The 19,637-nt window shown below is 43.1% G+C and overlaps 1 protein-coding gene across 1 annotated transcript in view; it reads left to right on the top strand.

Annotated features, from left to right (window-relative positions):
* asl (argininosuccinate lyase) overlaps nt 1–19,637 on the top strand; it is a 38,710-nt gene that overhangs the window by 15,144 nt on the left and 3,929 nt on the right. Inside the window, exons 10-16 of the mRNA XM_059973197.1 lie at nt 1,585–1,647; nt 2,875–2,989; nt 6,924–7,008; nt 9,960–10,019; nt 13,114–13,197; nt 18,142–18,222; nt 19,085–19,191. Coding sequence (XP_059829180.1) covers nt 1,585–1,647; nt 2,875–2,989; nt 6,924–7,008; nt 9,960–10,019; nt 13,114–13,197; nt 18,142–18,222; nt 19,085–19,191 — 595 coding nt within the window. The remainder of the gene's footprint in view (nt 1–1,584; nt 1,648–2,874; nt 2,990–6,923; nt 7,009–9,959; nt 10,020–13,113; nt 13,198–18,141; nt 18,223–19,084; nt 19,192–19,637) is intronic.

The following is a 19,637-nucleotide window of genomic DNA, read 5'->3' as shown; positions in this document are numbered from 1 at the left end:
ATACAGGCCCTTTGGCCCACAAAGCTGTGCTGAACATGTCCTCACCTGCGAAATTACCTAGGGTTTCTCATAGCCCTCTATTTTTCTGAGCTCCATGTTCCTGTCCAGGAGTCTCTTAAAAGACCCTATTGTATCCGCCTCCACCACCATCGCCAGCAGCCCATTCCACGCACTCACCACTCTCTGCGTTTTTAAAAAAAAACTTACCCCTGATATCTCCTCTGTACCTACTTACAAGCACTTTAAAACTGTACCCTCTCATGTTAGCCATTTCAGCCCTGGGAAAAAGTCTCTTGACTAAACACATGATCAATGCCTCTCATCATCTTATACACCTCTGTCAGGTCACCTCTTAACCTCCGTTGCTCCAAGGAAAAAAGGCTGAGTTCACTCAACCTATTCTCATAAGGCATGCTCCCCAATCCAGGCAACATCCTTGTAAATCTCCTCTGCACCCTTTCTATGGCTTCCACATCCTTCCTGTAGTGAGGTGACCAGAACTGGGCACAGTACTCCAAGTGGGGTCTGACCAGGGTCCTATGTAGCTGCAACATTACCTCTCGGCTCCTAAGCTCAATCCTATGGTTGATGAAGGCCAATGCACCGTATGCCTTCTTAACCACAGAGTCAACCTGCACAGCAGAAATTGTGGGATCAGGTTGGATCATACAATATGTGCACATCAAGGAACTTCGGGCTTTTCACTCTCTCCACGGCAGAGCCATTGATGTGCAATGGGGAGTGGTCAACCGGTGCCTTCCTGAAGTCCACTGTCATCTCTTTTGTCTTGTCCACGTTGAGACTCAGGTTGTTGTTCTCACTCCATTTGACAAGCCTCTCTGCTTCCTCTCTGTGTGCCAGCTCGTTGTTGTTGACGAGGCCATAATGGCCATTGGTATCATCAGCAAACTTGATGATGCGGTTTGAGCTGAATCTAGCAGGCTGCTTGAGCACACAGGCCTCTTATCCAAGAAAGGATGTGTTGGCATTGGAGAGCATCCAGACGTCCATGAGAATTATCCTGGGAATGAAAGGATTTACGTAAAAGGAGCTCTAGGCCTGTATTCACTGCAATTAGAAGAATGAGTAGGGCCTCATTGAAACCTATCGAATATTAAAAGGCCAGGCAAAGGTTATAGGGGGAAGGCAGAAAATGGTGTTGAGAAGAATAATAAATGATTAAATGGCAAAGCAGGCTTGATGGGCTGAATGGCCCACTCCTACATTCTTTGGTCTTGTACTCTATTTTGCCTCTTATTTTGCAACAGTCGAATTTGTTAGAATTTCTAAATTGTGGTCTGAATCTTGCTGAGAGTGACAGTACCACTTTAATAATAATTCAGATTTTAAATTCTGGAGGATTTAAAAACCATCAGCTGTAACTTGGTCACAGTGGCAGAAAAGGAAGAAATCTTACTGATTCTGTTTTGAAAGAAACCTAGTTAATTTATATTAACCTCAGAACAAATCCTTCAATGTAACTTCCCAATAACTTGAAATTTCTTAAAATGGGGATGTTTTGAAAAATCTGTCAAGAAGCGATTTGTCTTACACTGACTGTTGAGTTGCTTGTTTGATTTTCAGAGCTGCAGTTTGATGCGATTAGTTTGAACAGCATGGATGCGACCAGTGAGAGAGACTTTGTTGGCAAGTACTATTTATTTCACAAAGTAAACCACCTCTACAACAAATGCAGGTTACAATTTGTTCAGTGTGAACCCACTTAACTTTAAAGTTCAAAAGTCTGGTCCCTCCAAATATCACTGTGACCTCCACCCTCCCTGATTCTCTGACCCCCCTCCAGAGGTAGGAGGTTCACCAGCCTCCAATTCTGGTGCCAAAGGATATTCTACTTTCAGACACAACTTAAAACTCTGGAACTTACTCTGCACATTTTCCTGTCCTCTCTACTTCTTACTTTCTTAAGACACTCCTTAAAACACACTTCATCGGTCTTACCATTTTTCTTTCAGTCTTTTATGCTAAGTAGTGAAATTACTTGGAACGTTTGACTATTTTGAAGCTTCTTCGTTACTGAAGTTGTATTAAAGTATTTCATTCGTCAATATGTACCTCTGTGTGGTGTACCTTTCAAGGACAAACCTAAATCAGCTGTTACCGTTAGTAATATCGCTTTGCTGCTGGATGTTACTAACAAGAATAGGATTGGATCAGAGGGGTTTTGCCTAAGATTGCAGATGATGGGGAAAAGCTTTGATTTTGGACCAAGTAATAGTCTGTATAAAAGGGGGACTGGGTACAATAAGGATCAAGTCAAACTGTGACCACTTCCATGCATTAGCTAGATTGCAATAACAAAGAAAGCATTCAGAAGGTGATGAATGGATATTAATGATTATATTTCAAAGATTCTACTGCAAAAATAAACATGAAGTGAATAGACTGCTTGAAGTATTAAATAGAATGTTTTTAGGGAGCATTCCAATAAACATTGCTAATTCAAGGAGCAAGCATGGTATGTAAAGGTTGCATCTGTTGTGACTGGCAAGAGAATGTGGCTTCTGTCTGAGAAAAGGATGGTAACTTAAAATCAAGCAACATTATGAGGTTAAGTTTAAGAAAGATAAAGGAAGAAGCAAGTTGAGGTTGGTTGTGAGGAGGGAAAGCAAAGTTCCTTGGAAGCTCGTATGAGAAGGAAAGAAAGTGAGCGCTTCTCAGGGGTAAGTTGGTAGATCGTGTAGGAAGAATGCATACCAAAGATGAATCTTCAACCTAAACCACAGGGCAGTGATGGGTTCAAGTTAGTAACAGATGATCATCCTTCAACCAAATTAAAATCCAGCAGAGTGTTTCAATGTGTGAACAGCCATTACATTCGTTCTTGCTCTTAACAAATATTTGTTTTCTTTAAAGCTGAGATTCTGTTCTGGTGCTCCTTGTGCCAGATACATCTCAGTAAGATGTCTGAGGATCTAATCATTTACAGCACAAAAGAATTTGGATTTATAACACTGTCCGATGCCTACAGGTATGTCAATAATCAATGATTTAGCTATTCTTTCATTATGTAGCCACAAAGTCAGTATGTCATTTGTTCGGGTGAAGTGTGTTTTGTCGTGAATTAACTGCGTACATTTTCTGAGTTTGATGGGAGGCGTAGTTTGCAACTGAAATCCGTGAACGGCGAGATTTAATGGTGGAAACCTGCATCTCAAACCACCTCCAGAAGCAGCAGCCCGAGAGCCAGAACTGAACAATGCTGTCGAATTGTTCAGGATAAAGAGTTTTCAATACGTTTTTGTTTCTAACCTGTGCGAATAAATATTGAGTTTCATTCATATGATCCTTGTGATTGCTGTGAGGTTTTCTGACTGTGTGCAGGAGTTCATGTGCCTGTGAGACAGTTTTCTTTCCATACGAGATGAAATGTCACTTTGCTCTAAAATGGTCGTAGAAGAGCACTGGGAGTTAACTTTCTGAAAATATATATATATATCTCAGTAGCCCACGTCAGAATAGTTGGTAGATTGGCATGTTTGTGTTAGGATTGACAGAGGTTTGGAAATTGTAATTGAAACTGGGCCAATTGTTAATAACTAATCTGTGGTTGATAAGAGGAAAGGGCAGGAATGGGGAGTGAGATTACAATTCAATCACAACTTTATTGAATGACACAATAGACTTGACACCAAAAGGCCTCTGTCTGTTCCAATGACTTTTGGTAAGGAAAACTTGAGTTCTCCTTATACAGTCTGTTGGGATTGAAAGTGACTCATTTTCACTGTGGTCCCATGAAGTATGATTTGGCTGATGAGGCTAATGTTGAACTTGTGGAGCAAGAGATGCCTGGTGTGGGGAGAGGGGTGATAGGAAGGGGTTAGTTTGCGAGGTGGGCGTTTCTTGCACTCTGCATTTGCCTTCCTTGTGCTCCTAGCAACTAGACTTCCCGGATGCTCTTTCTCTGCTCTGGTTGATCACGTATCAGGGATCTCGCAAGTTGGGTACAATGTTTTATTTTGTTAAGCAAACATTGAGCATGTCTAGAATCCCTTTCTAGTAAATATTTTTCTTGAGAGAGCTTGGAGTAGAATGCCTGTGTCGGGAACCTAGTTTCAACCAACCCTTCTGAGCTGGGAAAAGTGTAACTGGAACCTGAGTACTGGGATATTGGTCTGTGAATGGGGGCTTGGAGGATTCTGCTGTGCTAGCGTGGGTGGTATCTCTCCAGCATTTGGTCCATATGCAGGACAACAGACTTCATGGCCAGACAAGAGATTCTGCAGATGCTGGAAATCTTGAGCAACACACACAAAATACCAGAGGAAACTGGCAGGTCAGGCAGCATCTATGGGTTGAGGTTTTAGGCTGAAACCATTCATTAGGACCAGAAGTGAAGGTGGTAGAGGCCTGAATAAGAAGGTGGATGGAGAGGGAGACCAAGCAAGAGGGGAGCCTTCGTGGCTGGATGGCAGGCTTTGAGCTTTTCATTGGTTTTAAACCCTTGGCCTTCAAACACTTTCCCCCCCACTCAGTCAGCCAAACCTTGGTTCACAGGAGGAATTAGTGAATTTCATCTTTCACACCTGGTTGGTTTTGCTGAGCGGCGTCTCCAAAAGCTGGAAAATGGTTGAGAGTTTCACCGTGGACTTTTATCATCAGAATGGCTGTTCGGGAAGATCCCACTCTTGCAGATGTTTAGTTAATACATGTTCTGCCAGTCACTTCATTGAGCATGTAGACCATGGCGTGGAATTCTGTTCAGCCTTTAGACTGGCTGCTCTCCAGGGGAAGGGCATGTTGTGCTGAGGACCTTGTGATTCTGCTTAGATCGAGTGACTGGGTGAAAATCTAACAAGTGGAGTTTATGTGGGGAAGTGTCGGGCAATGCACTTGGGTAAGAGGAGTCGAAGACTAGATTATTATCCACATGAAAATGAGTGAAGTTCACTCATGAAGGTGCTTTGAGTCCATGAATCACAAAAACTTAGCAGGTGTGACGGGTAAGGAGGTGAACAATATTTTAGCTTTCACTGTGAAGGGGTTGGAGTTTAAGAATAGGGAGCTTTCGTAATAGTTGTACAGGATGTTTGTTACTGAGCCCACACCTGGAATACTGCACAGACTTTAGATCTTTTTTAAAAAAGGTCATGGGAACATTGGAAACTGTCCAAAGGAAATTTACCAGGCTGATTCCGGAGGTGTGAGGGTGTCCTTTTAAAGGACACTGGACTGTGCCAATCTATATTCCTGGCAGCTTAGTAGTAAGAGGGGTGATCTTATTTAAGCATGTAAGACCCTAAAGGATTTTGACAGGGTAGATTTTTTTTTAAATTTTAGATTTACTGTGTCTACAATATATATTTTTTCAAAGGTTTCAAAGGTACATTTAGTGCCAGAGAAATGTATATAATATACATACTGAAATGCTTTTCCTTTGCATCCATCCTCGAAACCAGAGGAGTGCCCCAAAGAACGAATGTTAGGACCCCAAAGTTGCCCCCAGCCCCCCTCCCTCCCACACCTAAGTGGCAGCAAGTAACGATCCCCCCCTCCCCCCACTGGCAAAGAAAACGCATCGGCACCAGCCACCGAGCACTCAAGTGTACAGCAAAGCATCAGCAAAGACACAGACTTGCAGTACTCCAAAGAGTACACTTTCACCCAGTATTTGACACACCACAGGTTCTCTCTCTCCCTAATAAGGAAGAAAGAGATGTCTGTTTCACAGTGAGAAGGGAGACATAGCAAACCACTCTCTGATTTATGATGTTGAAGGTCCGTTGCGTCGCTTTTTCTGAGCTCTGTGCCCAAAGATCTCAGGTCTCTGGGCCATAGCCAGAGATCTTCTGACTCCCACTGCACAGCGGTCTGTCAGGACACTGACCTTCAATCCACCCGTCTCCAGAGCCCTGAGATCCTAGGCCTCCAAAGGCGAGCCGAACTCTTAGGCCGTGCCCTTGGCGTGTCGGATAACGGGCAGTCATGAAATCCCAGGAACGGGTCCCATTCCTGCAAGAACCAAAGTCTGTGTGTAACTCCAGGTCAGGGTCTTCAAAAGAACTGTGAAAGGGAAAAATAGAGATATTAAAGATGAAAGTAGAGCTGTATTCAAAGATGCATGGTAAATATTGAGAGGTTCCCATTGGTGGGCGAGTTACCATACAAGGGGATGCAGCTACAAATAAAGAGTTAGTCATTTAAAACTGATTTGTGTCACAATTCCTTCTCTCACTGGGCTGTGAACCTCTGGAAGTCTTTGCCCTATGGGGATAGTGCAGACCAGATCGTGAGATAGATAAATATTTGAGAGGTCAAGGAATTGAGGGCTATGGGGAACTGGGACAGAAGAGTTGAGGCCGGTGTAGCTCTGCCACCATCATATTGAATGGCAGGGCAGGGTTGAGGGGCCCGGTAATCTGCTGTGCCTATTCTCTTTTGTTCTCTCATGAGCAGCTTGTTGAAGATGGGTACAATATTGCCGAGTTACCATTAGGACTATGGACGGGCACTCCAGTTCTTCATTTGATATTTGCATTTGAAAGTCATTTATATTCTGCTTTCTTGGTCTTCCACTGAACGTGAAGCGTACTGAAATAGGTCATTTTAGCCAAGCTTCTTGTGGTGAAGGAGTTGCTATGTCGGCAGGCTGCGATTCCACAATTATCATGCCAAGGAGTTGCTTTGGAATACAGAGACCTTGGAGAGCTGATTCCTCAAGCAGGAACTAGCTGCTGATTCTGCCATATTGCCATGCATTTGGCTGAGAGATGTGTGCATGCATGGTGGGGTGTGGGGAGTGTGGGCATGAATGTGAGAAGTCTTGGGGGGGGTGTACGCGCGCGCGTCTGTGTTGTGCAAGTCTCAGATGTGTGTGTGTGTGTGTGTGATGAGGTGGGAGGTACGCAGCAGGATACCTGCTATTTGGGTGATGGACAACGCAATGAGTTTCCTTGTTCTTCCAGCACAGGGAGTAGCCTGATGCCCCAGAAGAAGAATGCCGACAGTTTGGAGCTGATTCGAAGCAAAGCTGGCCGTGTTTTTGGGCGGGTAAGGATATTGTGTGACAGTGTTACTGACTCATACCCTCCCTTCAAATCAAACAAATGAAACTAGCCTGAAAACTTAACCAAGAAATTAGAAGGTTAATGTATTTTGCCAGAGTTGCAGGATCTGTCCTGGGAGTGTTCAATCTTAATCTCACTGTCTCACACTCTCTCACACACACACACACACACACACACACACACACTCCCTCTCTCCCCCTCTCCCCACCTCTCCCTCTCCCTCCCCCTCTCCCTTCCTGATTCAATACAGTTGACTCAGCCTCTTTTATAAGCACTTGGATATGCATTCACTCACGTGTAACTGAGAATTATTCACAAAGGTAAGTGAAATCGCCTCAGTAGTTTGCAATTTCTTGATCCTTTGTGTTTGGTTGAGATGGAAATAACATTTTCCCCCCCCGATTCTCTCTGCTCTTTTTGCTGAAACAAAGGTCCTCTGAGGCCCTCGCTTCCAGTGTTTCCCCAAGTATCTTATTTTGTTTATTGCAAGGTTCTTCAGAATCCGAACTTGTATGATGAAATTGATCACATTGTGGCCAAGCTTGTGGATTAGACAAAGGTGGGTGAGGGCAGGTAGTCCGCAGAAGGATTTAGACATATTGGGAGAATGGGCAATGAAGTGGCAGATGGAATATTGTGTAGGCAAGTTTATCATCATTTACTTTGGTAGAAGGAATAGGGGTTCGGTCTATTTTCTAAATGGGGAAAAAAATTCAAAACTCAGAAGTGCAGGACTTGGGATCTTTGTGCAGGATTCCTTAAAGGTTAACTTGCGGGTTGAGACAGTGGTAAGGAAGACAAATACAATCTTTGCATTCATTTCCAGAAGATTAGAATTTAAGAGCAAGGATGTAATACATTGGTCAGACCACACTTGGAGTATTGTGAGTAGCTTTAGGGCCCCTTATCTAAGAAAAGGTGTGGTGGCATTGGATTGAGCCCAGAGGAGATTCACAAGAATTATTCCAGAAATGAAAGGGTTAATGTATGTGGACCATTTTAATGCATTAGTCAGGCCACTCTTGGAGTAGTGGCAGTAGTTTTGGGCCCCTTATCTAAGAAAAGGTGTACTGGCATTGGACCAAGCCAAGAGGAGATTCACAAGAATTATTCCAGAAATGCAGGGGTTAATGAATGAGGAGCATTTGATGGCTCTGGGCCTGTATTTGAGTTTAGAAGAATGAGGTGGGTATCTCATTGACACATAGCAAATATTAAAAGGCCTCGAGAGAATGGATGTGGAAAGGATGTTTCCTACAGTTGGTGAGCCCAGGACCAGAGTGCACAGCCACAGAATAGAGGGATGCCCATTTAGAACAGGGCCGCGGAAGCATTTCTCTAGCTGGAGGGTGGCATTCATTGCCTCAGACAGCTGTGGAGGTCAAGCCATTGAGTACATTTAAAGCAGGGGTTGATAGCTTCTTGATCAGTCAGGATGTCAAAGGTTATGGGGAGAAGGCAGAGAGTTGGGTTGAGAGGGATAATAAATCAGCCATGATGGAGTGGCAGAGCAGACTCGATGGGCTGAATGGCCTAATTCTGCTCCTATGTCATGGTTTTATACGATATGAGATTTATTGTTTAGTGGCAGCAGTACCATGTAATAAAGATCACTGAAGATTACAGAATATAGTGTAAAATAAATCGGAATAGCAAGACATTATTAAATGGGTTCATGGACCTTTCAGAAATCTGATGGTGTAGAAGAAGCTGTTCTTAACTCTTTGAGTGGGTCTTCAGGCTCCTGTATCTCCTCCCTGATGACACCGATAAGAAGAGGGCACACCCTGGTAGGTAGTATCCTTGGTGATGGATGCTGCCTTCTTGAAGCACTAAAGATGTCTTCAACCCTGAGATTTGTCTTCCCACAGACAGCCAAGGAACCTGTTCAAAGAAACCATCAAGCACCCAACATGCAAAAAAAAACAAATTATGCAAACAGCGAAAAAAAAACAGTATAAAACACTGTCGTTGAAACAATACAGGAATGTTCATTCTAGGAGTTGTGCCCGAGATGGAGCTGGTTGAGTCTACTACTTCCAGCAGCCTCTTGCGGTCCTGTGCTTTGGAGATTCCATACCAGGTGCTGATGCAACTAGTTAGAATCAGGAGCTGGAGACAATATGATGCTATGTAACATGGACGACTGTGGATGGGAAGGGAGAGGGTGTAAAGACTAACAGGAAGGGAGGGAGGAAACAAGGAATTCAGGGACAGACAGTATATGTGAGGGTGGAAAGTGATGTAGTGAACAAGAGCTCCCATTTCCGTGCACGTGTGAGTGTGTGCGTGACAGAAAGAGAAGTGAAATCACTGTTGCACAATTTTCTTTTGTAGAGGTATTATCATTTTATTCTACATACTTTGGTTTATAGTTACACAATTTTTTTTTTGTCACACAGGTTAATTTGTAAATTGCCATCATTAAGAATCAGTAAGGAATTTGTTAGGTTAATAGATCGTGGGGGCTGTCACATTTAAAAAGTTTTGTTTTAAAAGGGATGAAAGGTGATCCCATTGCAATGCAATAGGATGGATGTACTGATGCTTCCCCGGTTGTTGTGTCTAGAGCCATAGGCTTGTAATAAGAGCTAAGATGAAGCAAAACTGTTTACCCCGAGGGTAATTAATCTGTAGAATTCTGTAACCAAGAAGGGGCTCAGCCTGTTTGTCTATTGAAGACAGTACCTGATGGATTTTTTTGGATATTAAGGGAATAAATGAATATAGTTTTGGTACTGTAAAGTGGTGTTGAACTAAAAGCCCACCCATGAGCTTATTGAATAGTAGAACAGGCATGAGAGGCCAACTGGCCCAATCTTGCTTCTATTTCTTTGTTTTCTTATGTTCTAAAGTACCAGGAGATAAATGGCATTGTAAAAATTGTTTTTTAATAAGTCTTTAATTAAAATAATTTCTTCTTCCCTTTTACAGTGCTCTGGATTTTTAATGACATTGAAGGGACTGCCAAGCACGTACAATAAGGATTTGCAGGTAGATGGTGCCGGTTTTCAGATGCATGTCTCTCTGTCCTTCAGCAGTGAAGTTTTGAAAGTTCAAGTTTTTTTTGGTTTTCTGTTTTGTGTCTTTTTTTAAAAAAAAGGGAAGCAGCCTAGAAATTCAGCAGTCCTAGGTCCTGGCTGAGCAGTTGGTCGGTGTGGGATTGGACCCGTGTCGTGTGTGGGTTGGGTTCCTGAAGGAGTGGGTCAAGTAATGGAATGAAACTGAGTGGGGTTGTAGCTTGGAGTGAAAGATGAACTGTACTTGTCACATGTGGGTCAAAACGTTGAAACACAGAGGGAAATGCATTGATTACATCAATAATCGACAGAGTCCAAGGATGTGCTGAGGAATGTGGGAGGAATCCGGAGGTCACCGGGAGAATGTACACAGACTCCTTACAGACAGTGGTGGGAGTTGAACCCAGGTCACCGCCCCATCACACTACCATGCTGCCAACCTTGGTTTACTGTGATTACAAACCTGATTGTTCCACTAATGACCAGCAGTGGATTCTTCCCACAATAGAATTTATTTATTTATTGAGATGCATTGGGCTTTCGAGTGGCGCCGCCCAGCAATCTCCCAGTTTAACCTGACCTAACTGTGGGACAGCTTACAGTGACCGTTGAATCTACCAACTGGTACGTCTTTGGACCGTGGGAGGAAACCGGAGCATGAGGAGGCGACTTACGCGGTCATGGGGAGAACTTACAAATGATTTGCAGGCAGCAGTGGGGATTGAACCTGGGTTACTTGTACTGTAAACACTGTGCTAACCAATACGCTACTGTACCGCCCTCAGATCCATTCGTCTCCAGGCAATTCTCCAGACTAATCAGAACTGGAAGCTTCTGCTTTGAACTTCCTGAGTGTGCAGTATGACTGAAGTGATCACAGTTGCATTTCTTTAAATGCTGCTGAAGGGACTGTGCTATGCAGCTGAATTGCCCACCAGGAGACTACAAAAAAATTCCAATAACTTTTGACAATATCTTAAACGTTTTACTAACCTAAAGACATGACTGTTGGCAGTAAAGTGTCCACTAATACCCCAAACCTAGCGTTTCAAGATTAACCTGTAACTTGTCTAGTTCCTGCTCATGGGAGCATGCTGTGTGCAATGTGGCGGCTGCTTTTACCGGGGCGACCAGTCAAAGGTAATCTGTTGGAAGGCAAAAGCCATGAATATTCAGAGATGTGGTCAGTGACCCGATAAATCCATTCATCATAAGGTCCATAAATACTTCATTGTCTTCGTTTCAGATGAGCTCTTTTGGACATGCCACAATTGTGTTTTTACTGAATTCTAGTGAAAAGAGAATAAAAACCTTACACATATGAGGATTATAAAAGCACCCCTATAAATTACTCATGAAGATTAATTGAGTTGAGCCCAGTAGTAAGATTTGATAATGGACATATCGCTATGTTTATTTAGAGGGAAGATGGTCACCATAAGGGGCACTACATACATCACGCTGCTCCTGGGTGTTTATAAGCAGATTTGTCGACAGGAATTTACAATCATCACATTTGCAGACTATAATAAGGAATTTGACTCCAGTACAGTGATTGACATATTAGCCTCTGCTTAACTTCACTGACCTTCCAGGCTGTGGGCTATTTAATATTCCAAACATGAGAATACGTGCGGACGCCAGAAATCCAGAGCAACACACAGAAAATGCTGGGGGAACTCAGCAGGCCAGGCAGCATCTATGGAAAAGAGTGAACAGTCGACATTTCGAGCCAAGACCTTTCATCAGGACTGGAAAGGAAGAGGAGGGGAGGAAGAAGTACAAGGTGGCAGGTGATGGGCAAAACCTGGAGAGGGGGTGGGGGGTGAAGTAAAGAGCTGGGACGTAGATAGGTGAAGGAGATAAAGGGCTGGAGAAGGGGGAATCTGATAGGAGAGGACAGAAGACCATGGAAGAAAGGGAAGGGGAGGAGCACCAGAGGGAGGCAATGGGCAGGTAAGGAGATAAGGTGAGAGAGGAAAACAGGAGTAGGGAATGCTGGGGGTGTGCATTACCGGAAGTTCAAGAAATCGATATTCATGCTATCAGGCTGGAGGTTATCCAGATGGAATATAAGGTGTTGCTCCTCCAGCCTCACCTTTGTGTTGGATTTGATTTCTTGTCCTGTAGCTATGTAGTATCAGGCGACTAAGTTATTATTGTTCACAGTACTCTGACCTTGATGCTGCAGAGGTAATCAACGTTATTGCTAGTTGTTCAAGTATTTTTGGAATGGAAAGGGGTGATCGTCCGATGTTGCTCATCCAACCCACCTACAGTAAAATCCAACAAGTGATAGTTTTGAAAGGCTGATGGCCCGGCGTTTGACTGGGTCATTAGTCCATGTATGGGCCACGTTCGTGACGGCGGGTTGGTTGTGTGGCTGAGACCGCCACTGGGCCACAGAACACCAGGAGTCAGGAACTGGGGTCAAGCTGCGGCCAGTGTCAGGGTCAGGGGTGCTTGTTATTTCTTGCTCCCCTTAAGCTCACCGGGTTTGCTGTGAGATTTATTAAACCATCCTGTAACGTGTTTTAAAAAAAAGTGAAATAGAAGTGTTTGGATGTTAATAGGTGAAACATCTGATTCTCCTGTCATTTTAACTTGTGCTTTTTCCCCTGTGAATGCTGCTGACCTGATGCCTGTGATGGTGCTGCAGGTAGGTACTTCACCGCACCTGTGCGGACATGTACTCGTGCAGGTGACAATAAATTCGACCTTAACTTTCGGTTTGAAGTCTGTCACCGTGGCACCATCAAAGTGGAGTTTCCCATACACAGCTCAGGTCAGAATGGGAGTTGATTCATTGTTCACAATTCTACTGTGTCAAGAACGTGGCTGAGGAGAGTGGCCAGTGCAAACGCAGTCCATTCAGCCCATCTGTGTCGGAATTATGCAGAGCCTATACCTGCCTCCTCCCGGGAGCTGCTCTGCAGTATATCCATCAAAAAATGATCATTTTGGGAGGGAAAGTTATGAAGTTGTGGAAATGGGGGGGGGGGGGGAATGGAAGAAAAGACAGAATTGTTTGCTGGCGTTGACGATGACAATTTGTTGAATTTACTTAGGAAGATAAAGAAGGTTTGTTTGAAAGCATCGACACCTTGACTGCAGTTCTACAGGTGGCAATGGGTGTAATCTCCACACTAAAGGTAATACTTTATGGTCTAAATTTTGTTTCAAGCTGTGACATTGTTTGGTGGCGGTGGACTTTCAACTGGCAACTGCCTGTGAGGACAGAATCAAACCAGGAGATCATCAGACCAAGCTGGTTTCATCAGCAGGGAGACTTGCTGTATTAGCATTTCCATAATAACTCAACAAAACTTCATTAAGTTTTATCCCATGGTCCTGGCCACCCATAACAATAATTAATGATGAATTTGCAAAAACTTGTTTCATTCCTAAGAAAATATTTAATCCCTGCAAAAAAAGGTTAAATTGCCGCATTAATCATGTTATTGAACATCTAGCAGCTAGTCAGCTAAAGTTAGTCTTTAGATCAGCCATTTGTGACATTGAAAGATGAAAAGGAACAATCTGTAAAATGTTTTAAATATTGCTTTTTAAAACCAAGCAGCTTTTGTGATTAATCTTTTGCCACTTATCTAAATGTGGAGGTGTTTATATTAAACTCTAAATTCTGATTTACTATATAGTATTTTTTAATATATAGTATTCATTTTTTGCACAATTTTTAATCTATTCAATATAAGTATGCTGTGATTTATTTATTATTATTATTATTATTATTATTATCATGTATTTTATTTTGTTTTTCTTCGATATTATGTATTGCATTGAACTGCTGCTGCTAGGTTAACAAATTTCACGTCACATGCCAGTGATAATAAACCTGATTCTGATTCTGGTTAAGTATTTGTGGGACTCAGGAAAAATGATAAACTGCATATTTGAGATAATGTTAGTAACTGTAATATATGTTACCCATGTTATGCATGAGCAGAGAAAGCTGATAATAAGACCGCAAGGCCATATGGAAGAGAAATTAGGCCATTCAGCCCATCAAGTCTATTCTGCCACTCCATCATGCTTCAACCCCATTCTACTGCCTTCTACCTGTAAACCTTTAGTTCCACACAAAGCTCCTCAAAGACTGAAACAGTCAGTGCCTCACTACAAGAAACCTACCTAAATGCATGTAGACAACAGTCATGTACAGGGTAACATATGGAACAGCATGTGTGCTCCACAAGTGGCAGGAAATAGCCATCTTCAACAAGAACGCTATTCAAATGTCAGTGACAATTCTCTGCCCACCAGTTGTAATGTAATTATGGGCCAGAGAGAGCTGCATATTGTCTATCAAAGAAAGGCTGAGGGGTCTTATATCTCCCACAATCGAAGAGCAGATGACATACTTCCTGACTCGCGCAAGAGTCAGCAGCTTGCCTTGCAAGAATGAAGAGACAACAATATATTTCTGATGAACAACCTTCAGTCAGAACTGAGAAAAGCTCAGCAAATGTAACATTGGCTGTAGAAGATAGCGTGTGACCGACTAGTCTCTATAAAGCCACAATAAGAATACTTCATGATACTTAAGCTTTTATTTAATGAAGTACATTGGTTAGTTTGAAATACCGGAAGTTTCTAAGTGGAAGAAAATAGTGAGATGTGGTGTGGGAAACACTGGCTGATACAACTATAAAATTTGTTTCGAATTGGGAATACCAAAGGTTTGACAAGAACCTTTCCGCCTCAGTTAACATATGAACGTGCGTTGAGGGACCGCAGACAGATGCAGTTCAGTTGTGAAAGGGCAGGGATGGGAAAGTAGACACCCAGGTGATTAGGTTTGCAGGCAAATAACTTGCCTTGAGAATGAGCACAGTGGAAGAACAAGTTTACCCTGCACATTGAGCTGCAGTGGCAGCTAGACCAGAGCACATGGGAGGTAAGGGTGTTGTTGCATTTGACAGGTCACAAGGGGAGAGAATTGTCCCATCCCCGTGAATCTTCAAATGAGATGCTGGAGAATGTCGTTGGATATACCTAAAGCGGAGGTTGATGGGTTCTTGATTAGTAAACGCATCAAAGGTTAGGGGAGAATGGGGTTAAGAGAGATAACAGATCAGCCATGGTGGAATGACAGAGCAGATTCATTGAGCTGAACAGCCTATTTGTGTTCTTTTGTCTGATGGTTTAATGTATGAGGTGCACATTGCAACCCACCTAGAGATGAAACAACTGATTTCCTGATTCCTTAGCCAGAAGTAGGTGAAGCTTTGAATACATTTGTAATGGATTTGTTAGCATTTTTGCAGAACTGATAGGTTTGTTCATCAGAAATCATACCAGATCTGAGAGGACAGGTTCAAAGGACGGCTACTTTATAAAACTCTGATTAGGCCACATCTGGTCGCCCCACTATAGGAAGGACGGTGAGGCTTTGGAGGGGGTGCAGAAGAGGCTCACCAGGATGCTGCCAGGTTTAGAGGGCATGTTTCAGTTCAGTAGTTCAGTCTAGTTTTTTGTACTGTGTCATGTAACACCATGGTCCTGAAAAACGTTGTCTCATTTTTACTTTGCACTGTACCAGCAGTTATGCTTGAAATGACAAGAAAAGTTGACGATGGCTGTCATGAGAAGCTGGATAAACTTGGGTTGTTTTCTCTGGAACGATGGAAACTGAGGGGAGATCTGATAGATGTTTATAAGATTATGAGAGGCATAGATCAAGTGGACAAGGAGTATCTATTTCCCAGGGTGGAAATGTCTAATATCGGAGGGCATGCATTGCAGGTCAGAGGGGGTAGTTTCAAAGGGGATGTGAGGGGTAAGACTTTTACTCAGAGAGTGGTGGATGCCTGGAATGCGCTGCCTGGTACGGTGGTAGAGGTAAAGATATTAGAGGCTTTTAAGAGATGTTTGGATGGGCACATGAATGCGAGGGAGGGATATGGATATTGTGCAGGTGGGAGAGATTAGTGTTCGGGTGTTTTTGATTTGCTTTTTAGCTGGTTCAGCTCGACATTGTGGGCCGAATGGCCTGTTCCTGGCCTGTCCTCTGTTCTGTGTTCTATGTACTATGTGAAAAAGAATTAACTTCAGGAAGGAATCCACTGCCATGCTAAGCAGAAGAACTATGTAGGACCAGGATAGGGATGTTGGATCCCCAAATGAAGGGAACCTGTACGGTAATGTGCAGAATGCAGGAAGTGCAGCCTTGGTTACAGAGAAATGCGTGGATAGCAATGCGAGTCTCTGAATAAGAAGTACACAGTATATGGGAAAGTGTGTGTGCAGTGTGGACTGGATAATCATTTCTACCAAATAGTGCATAGTAAAGAGGACATTGAAAGTTCACAGTGTGGACAAGATGGAGTTATGCAGGGACAAAGCAAGCTGGATTCCGAGCACCAATCAAAAATAATGAACCTAGATCCAGACTGGATATCCGAGCAATCGGACTCACCAGCTGCATCAATGCAGAATTTTGGTGCAAGGCCAACCAGTGACATTTCAGCTGACTCCGGGGCAACATATAATATTCTCCCAAAGCAAATCGTCAATCCTGGGGGGGGCATTCGAAATGCAAGATCTTGAGTTGATTGACGGGACTGCATGGAAAGCTGCTCAGAGGCTCGCCCTGAAGTTGGTGAACTCGGAGAATCATGGAAGAGGATGTGGATTTTCTCATAGTAGACTAGAAGGATTTCACCTCTATGTTTCGGAGTAACGCAGAACAGCAGATGGGCCTGATGTAGGCACACGACGACAGGGTTGTAAAGACTGTTCCAATACAAGCAAGCGTTTCCGCTGCATAATTCTCAAATGAACACACGGCTATATGTCAAACATGGAACATGGAAAGCAAATATCACCTGGTCCAAGATGAAAGGACATAGTCAGTTGGGCAGTCACCAAGATGTGTTCTTGTAGGTGGAACTTAAAACTGCGGTGGCTCCACGCACAGCACAACACGGGTCATGGTGGAGGACGGAATCCTTTATCAGAGTAACAAACACCATCTTGGGAAGATCACTGGTGGAAACAAGTGAAGAGATACTTGGCACTTCACCTACCCAACAGAGTGAGAACATCACCGGAGTCACAAACAGCCGGGATCTGGAAGGACAGTCCATTGAGCCAAGTATCTGGAAGTCTTTGAGCCACAGACTAGGCAGTTACTTTAGAAGTTTGATTTTTTTTTATTGATTGTTATTACAGAAGAGAGAATAATTTAAGTTTGTGAAATGTGTGATAATAATTGGCACCATTTTAAGAAATGCAACAAAGGGTTAATTTTACTGCCTCTGAAGCGGGGGGAAAGCAGCACTTCATCTAAGTAATGAAAGACTACAGAACGCTGAGGGGAAAAAGGGATCTGAATGTTCTACTATGCGCTTCACTAAAGACTAGAAGGTGAATTCAACATGAAATTGGAAAAGCTAACCAAATGTTCATTTTCTTTTGCCAATTATACAGGGCATGTTGTTCCATATTTGGGGAACAATAGGCAGTGTTGGACACTTTTTTAAGGAAAGATGTTAACTAAGAAGTATTTCGGAAGGAGTTTACTGTACTATTAACTGGAATGGGCAGCGAGTCTTACAAGGACAAGTTGTATATTCTTGGTTTATATCACCCAGAGTTTAGAGTAGTGAGATGGGTATTGGCTGAAATACATAAGACCCTGATGGATCTTAGAAAGGAGGATTAAAGGGGTTGTTTCCTCCTGTGGGGGCATCTGGAATTAGAGGTAATTGTTTTCAAATAAGTGGGCACTGAGTTAACACTGTTATTTTTTTTGTCTTAAGGAGCCATGGGTTGTTGGATCACTTCCTCAAAGGGTGAGGGTAGCAAGCTGTGTGAATATTTTTAAGATCGAGATAGGTAGAGTCTTGACAAAGAAAGGAGTGAATGATTTCCACGGACACACTAGAATGTGGAAGTGAACTTGCAGGCAGAATCCTGCTGAGTGGCTTAATCCTATAACTAGCTCGAAACCTGATGTTTACACGCGATGCGCGATTTCCTTCTAATGATATTTTATCAATATTATGATACTTTGTGCCCGTATTAGGAAAACCTATTTGCTTAGCTGCATGTGATGTTCTTGTTCCCTGAAGGTTAATGAAACTGCCATGAAGAATGCCCTGAGTCCAGATATGCTGGCTACGGATCTAGCCTATTACTTGGTTCGAAAGAAGGTAAGCATTTGTTCAATGCAAACTTTAAAATCAGTCACAACCCCTGTCAAAGAGCTCATTGACTGGCAGACCAGAGCAACTTGGGGGCTTCCTGAGAGGCAGCTGCTGTAGATTAGGGAGGAACTTCCTGAACAAAAACCTTGTCTGTTAGAAGGTCAGCTACAACTGTTACTTGCACTGCTCAATTCCTGTTATTTCAGACCGACCGCTTCACTGGGGCTTGCACCATTGCACAACGGTACCGAGAGAAGCCCTGGTAACACAAACACTTGCTCAGGCAGATGTTCTGCTCTCCCCACCCCCCCATGGACAGCTGAGTTTGCTGCTATCTCCTCTTGATAAGCCCCTAACTCGTATTTTGATGACAACATTCAGGCAGGGGCCTGCGCAGATAGAGAGCCTGCTTTTCAAAATGGCTCAGCTCCACAGCAGTGATAACAATAATCTTCCTTTACACAAAGTAATCCGTAGGAATATAAATGTAGATGTGATGTTGTTATAGCCAGTCATGTTTTAAGCAGTGATAAAAGATGAAAAGCCCTTCTTGGAGAACAGTAATCTTTTTTTTTGTACCATGATACCCTGTTTTGTTAAAGCTTTCCAACATGGTATTAATAGCTTAGCTTTCCCAGATGAGTGCCTTAATGTGAAATGCTCCAGTATGTGAAACACCCTCCCTCTAAATAGCCTGCGCTGTTGAAGTTAGTCATAGATGACCAACATCTTCTTGTGACCAATGTCGGGAAATTTATGGTCAGAAGTTTCGTTAGTAATATAGATTCAGCTGTGCCTTGGATGTTAGCTGTCATTTGAATAGTTTGTGATCATAAAGTGAATTCTTAACCAAATCTTCTCATTGCAGATGCCATTTAGAGAAGCCCACAGTGCTTCAGGAAGAGCTGTTTATTTGGCAGAGTCCAAGGGCATCGATATCAGTCAGCTCTCGCTGGACGAATTAAAAACTATTAGGCATGTATTGTGCATTGTGTTACTGATGCAGGGTGGGGTGGGTTGGTTAACGTGAAGTATGAATATAATGGAGTCAGGTTTATGGTTATGTGCGCAGGTATGGTCAGGCACTGGTATGATGTAAGTCATGCATGCAGCAGCGTCAAAGGTACGTAGGTTCAGACAACACACAGAACAATATTTACATAAATTATACGAGACAGGCAGAAGGAAAAAAACAAGACATTAGTGCAAAAGAGAACCCCTCAGTCAGGCACTACAAAGAAGTTGATTATGGTGTTCCACTGCAGAGGGTGCTTTAGGGTTGTGCCAATCAGTCCATTACTAATGAACGTAGAACTTAGGACAGTGTGGCCTCTTCAGCCCCTGGCCAGTGTGCTGCCCTACATCTATGTACTCCATCATCAATCTAATCCTTCCCTCCTACACTGCCCATAACCCTCCAT

The sequence above is a fragment of the Hypanus sabinus genome, chromosome 6 (assembly GCF_030144855.1).
Source record: "Hypanus sabinus isolate sHypSab1 chromosome 6, sHypSab1.hap1, whole genome shotgun sequence".
Taxonomy (NCBI): domain Eukaryota; kingdom Metazoa; phylum Chordata; class Chondrichthyes; order Myliobatiformes; family Dasyatidae; genus Hypanus; species Hypanus sabinus.
This window is presented reverse-complemented; position numbering and strand designations above follow the sequence as displayed.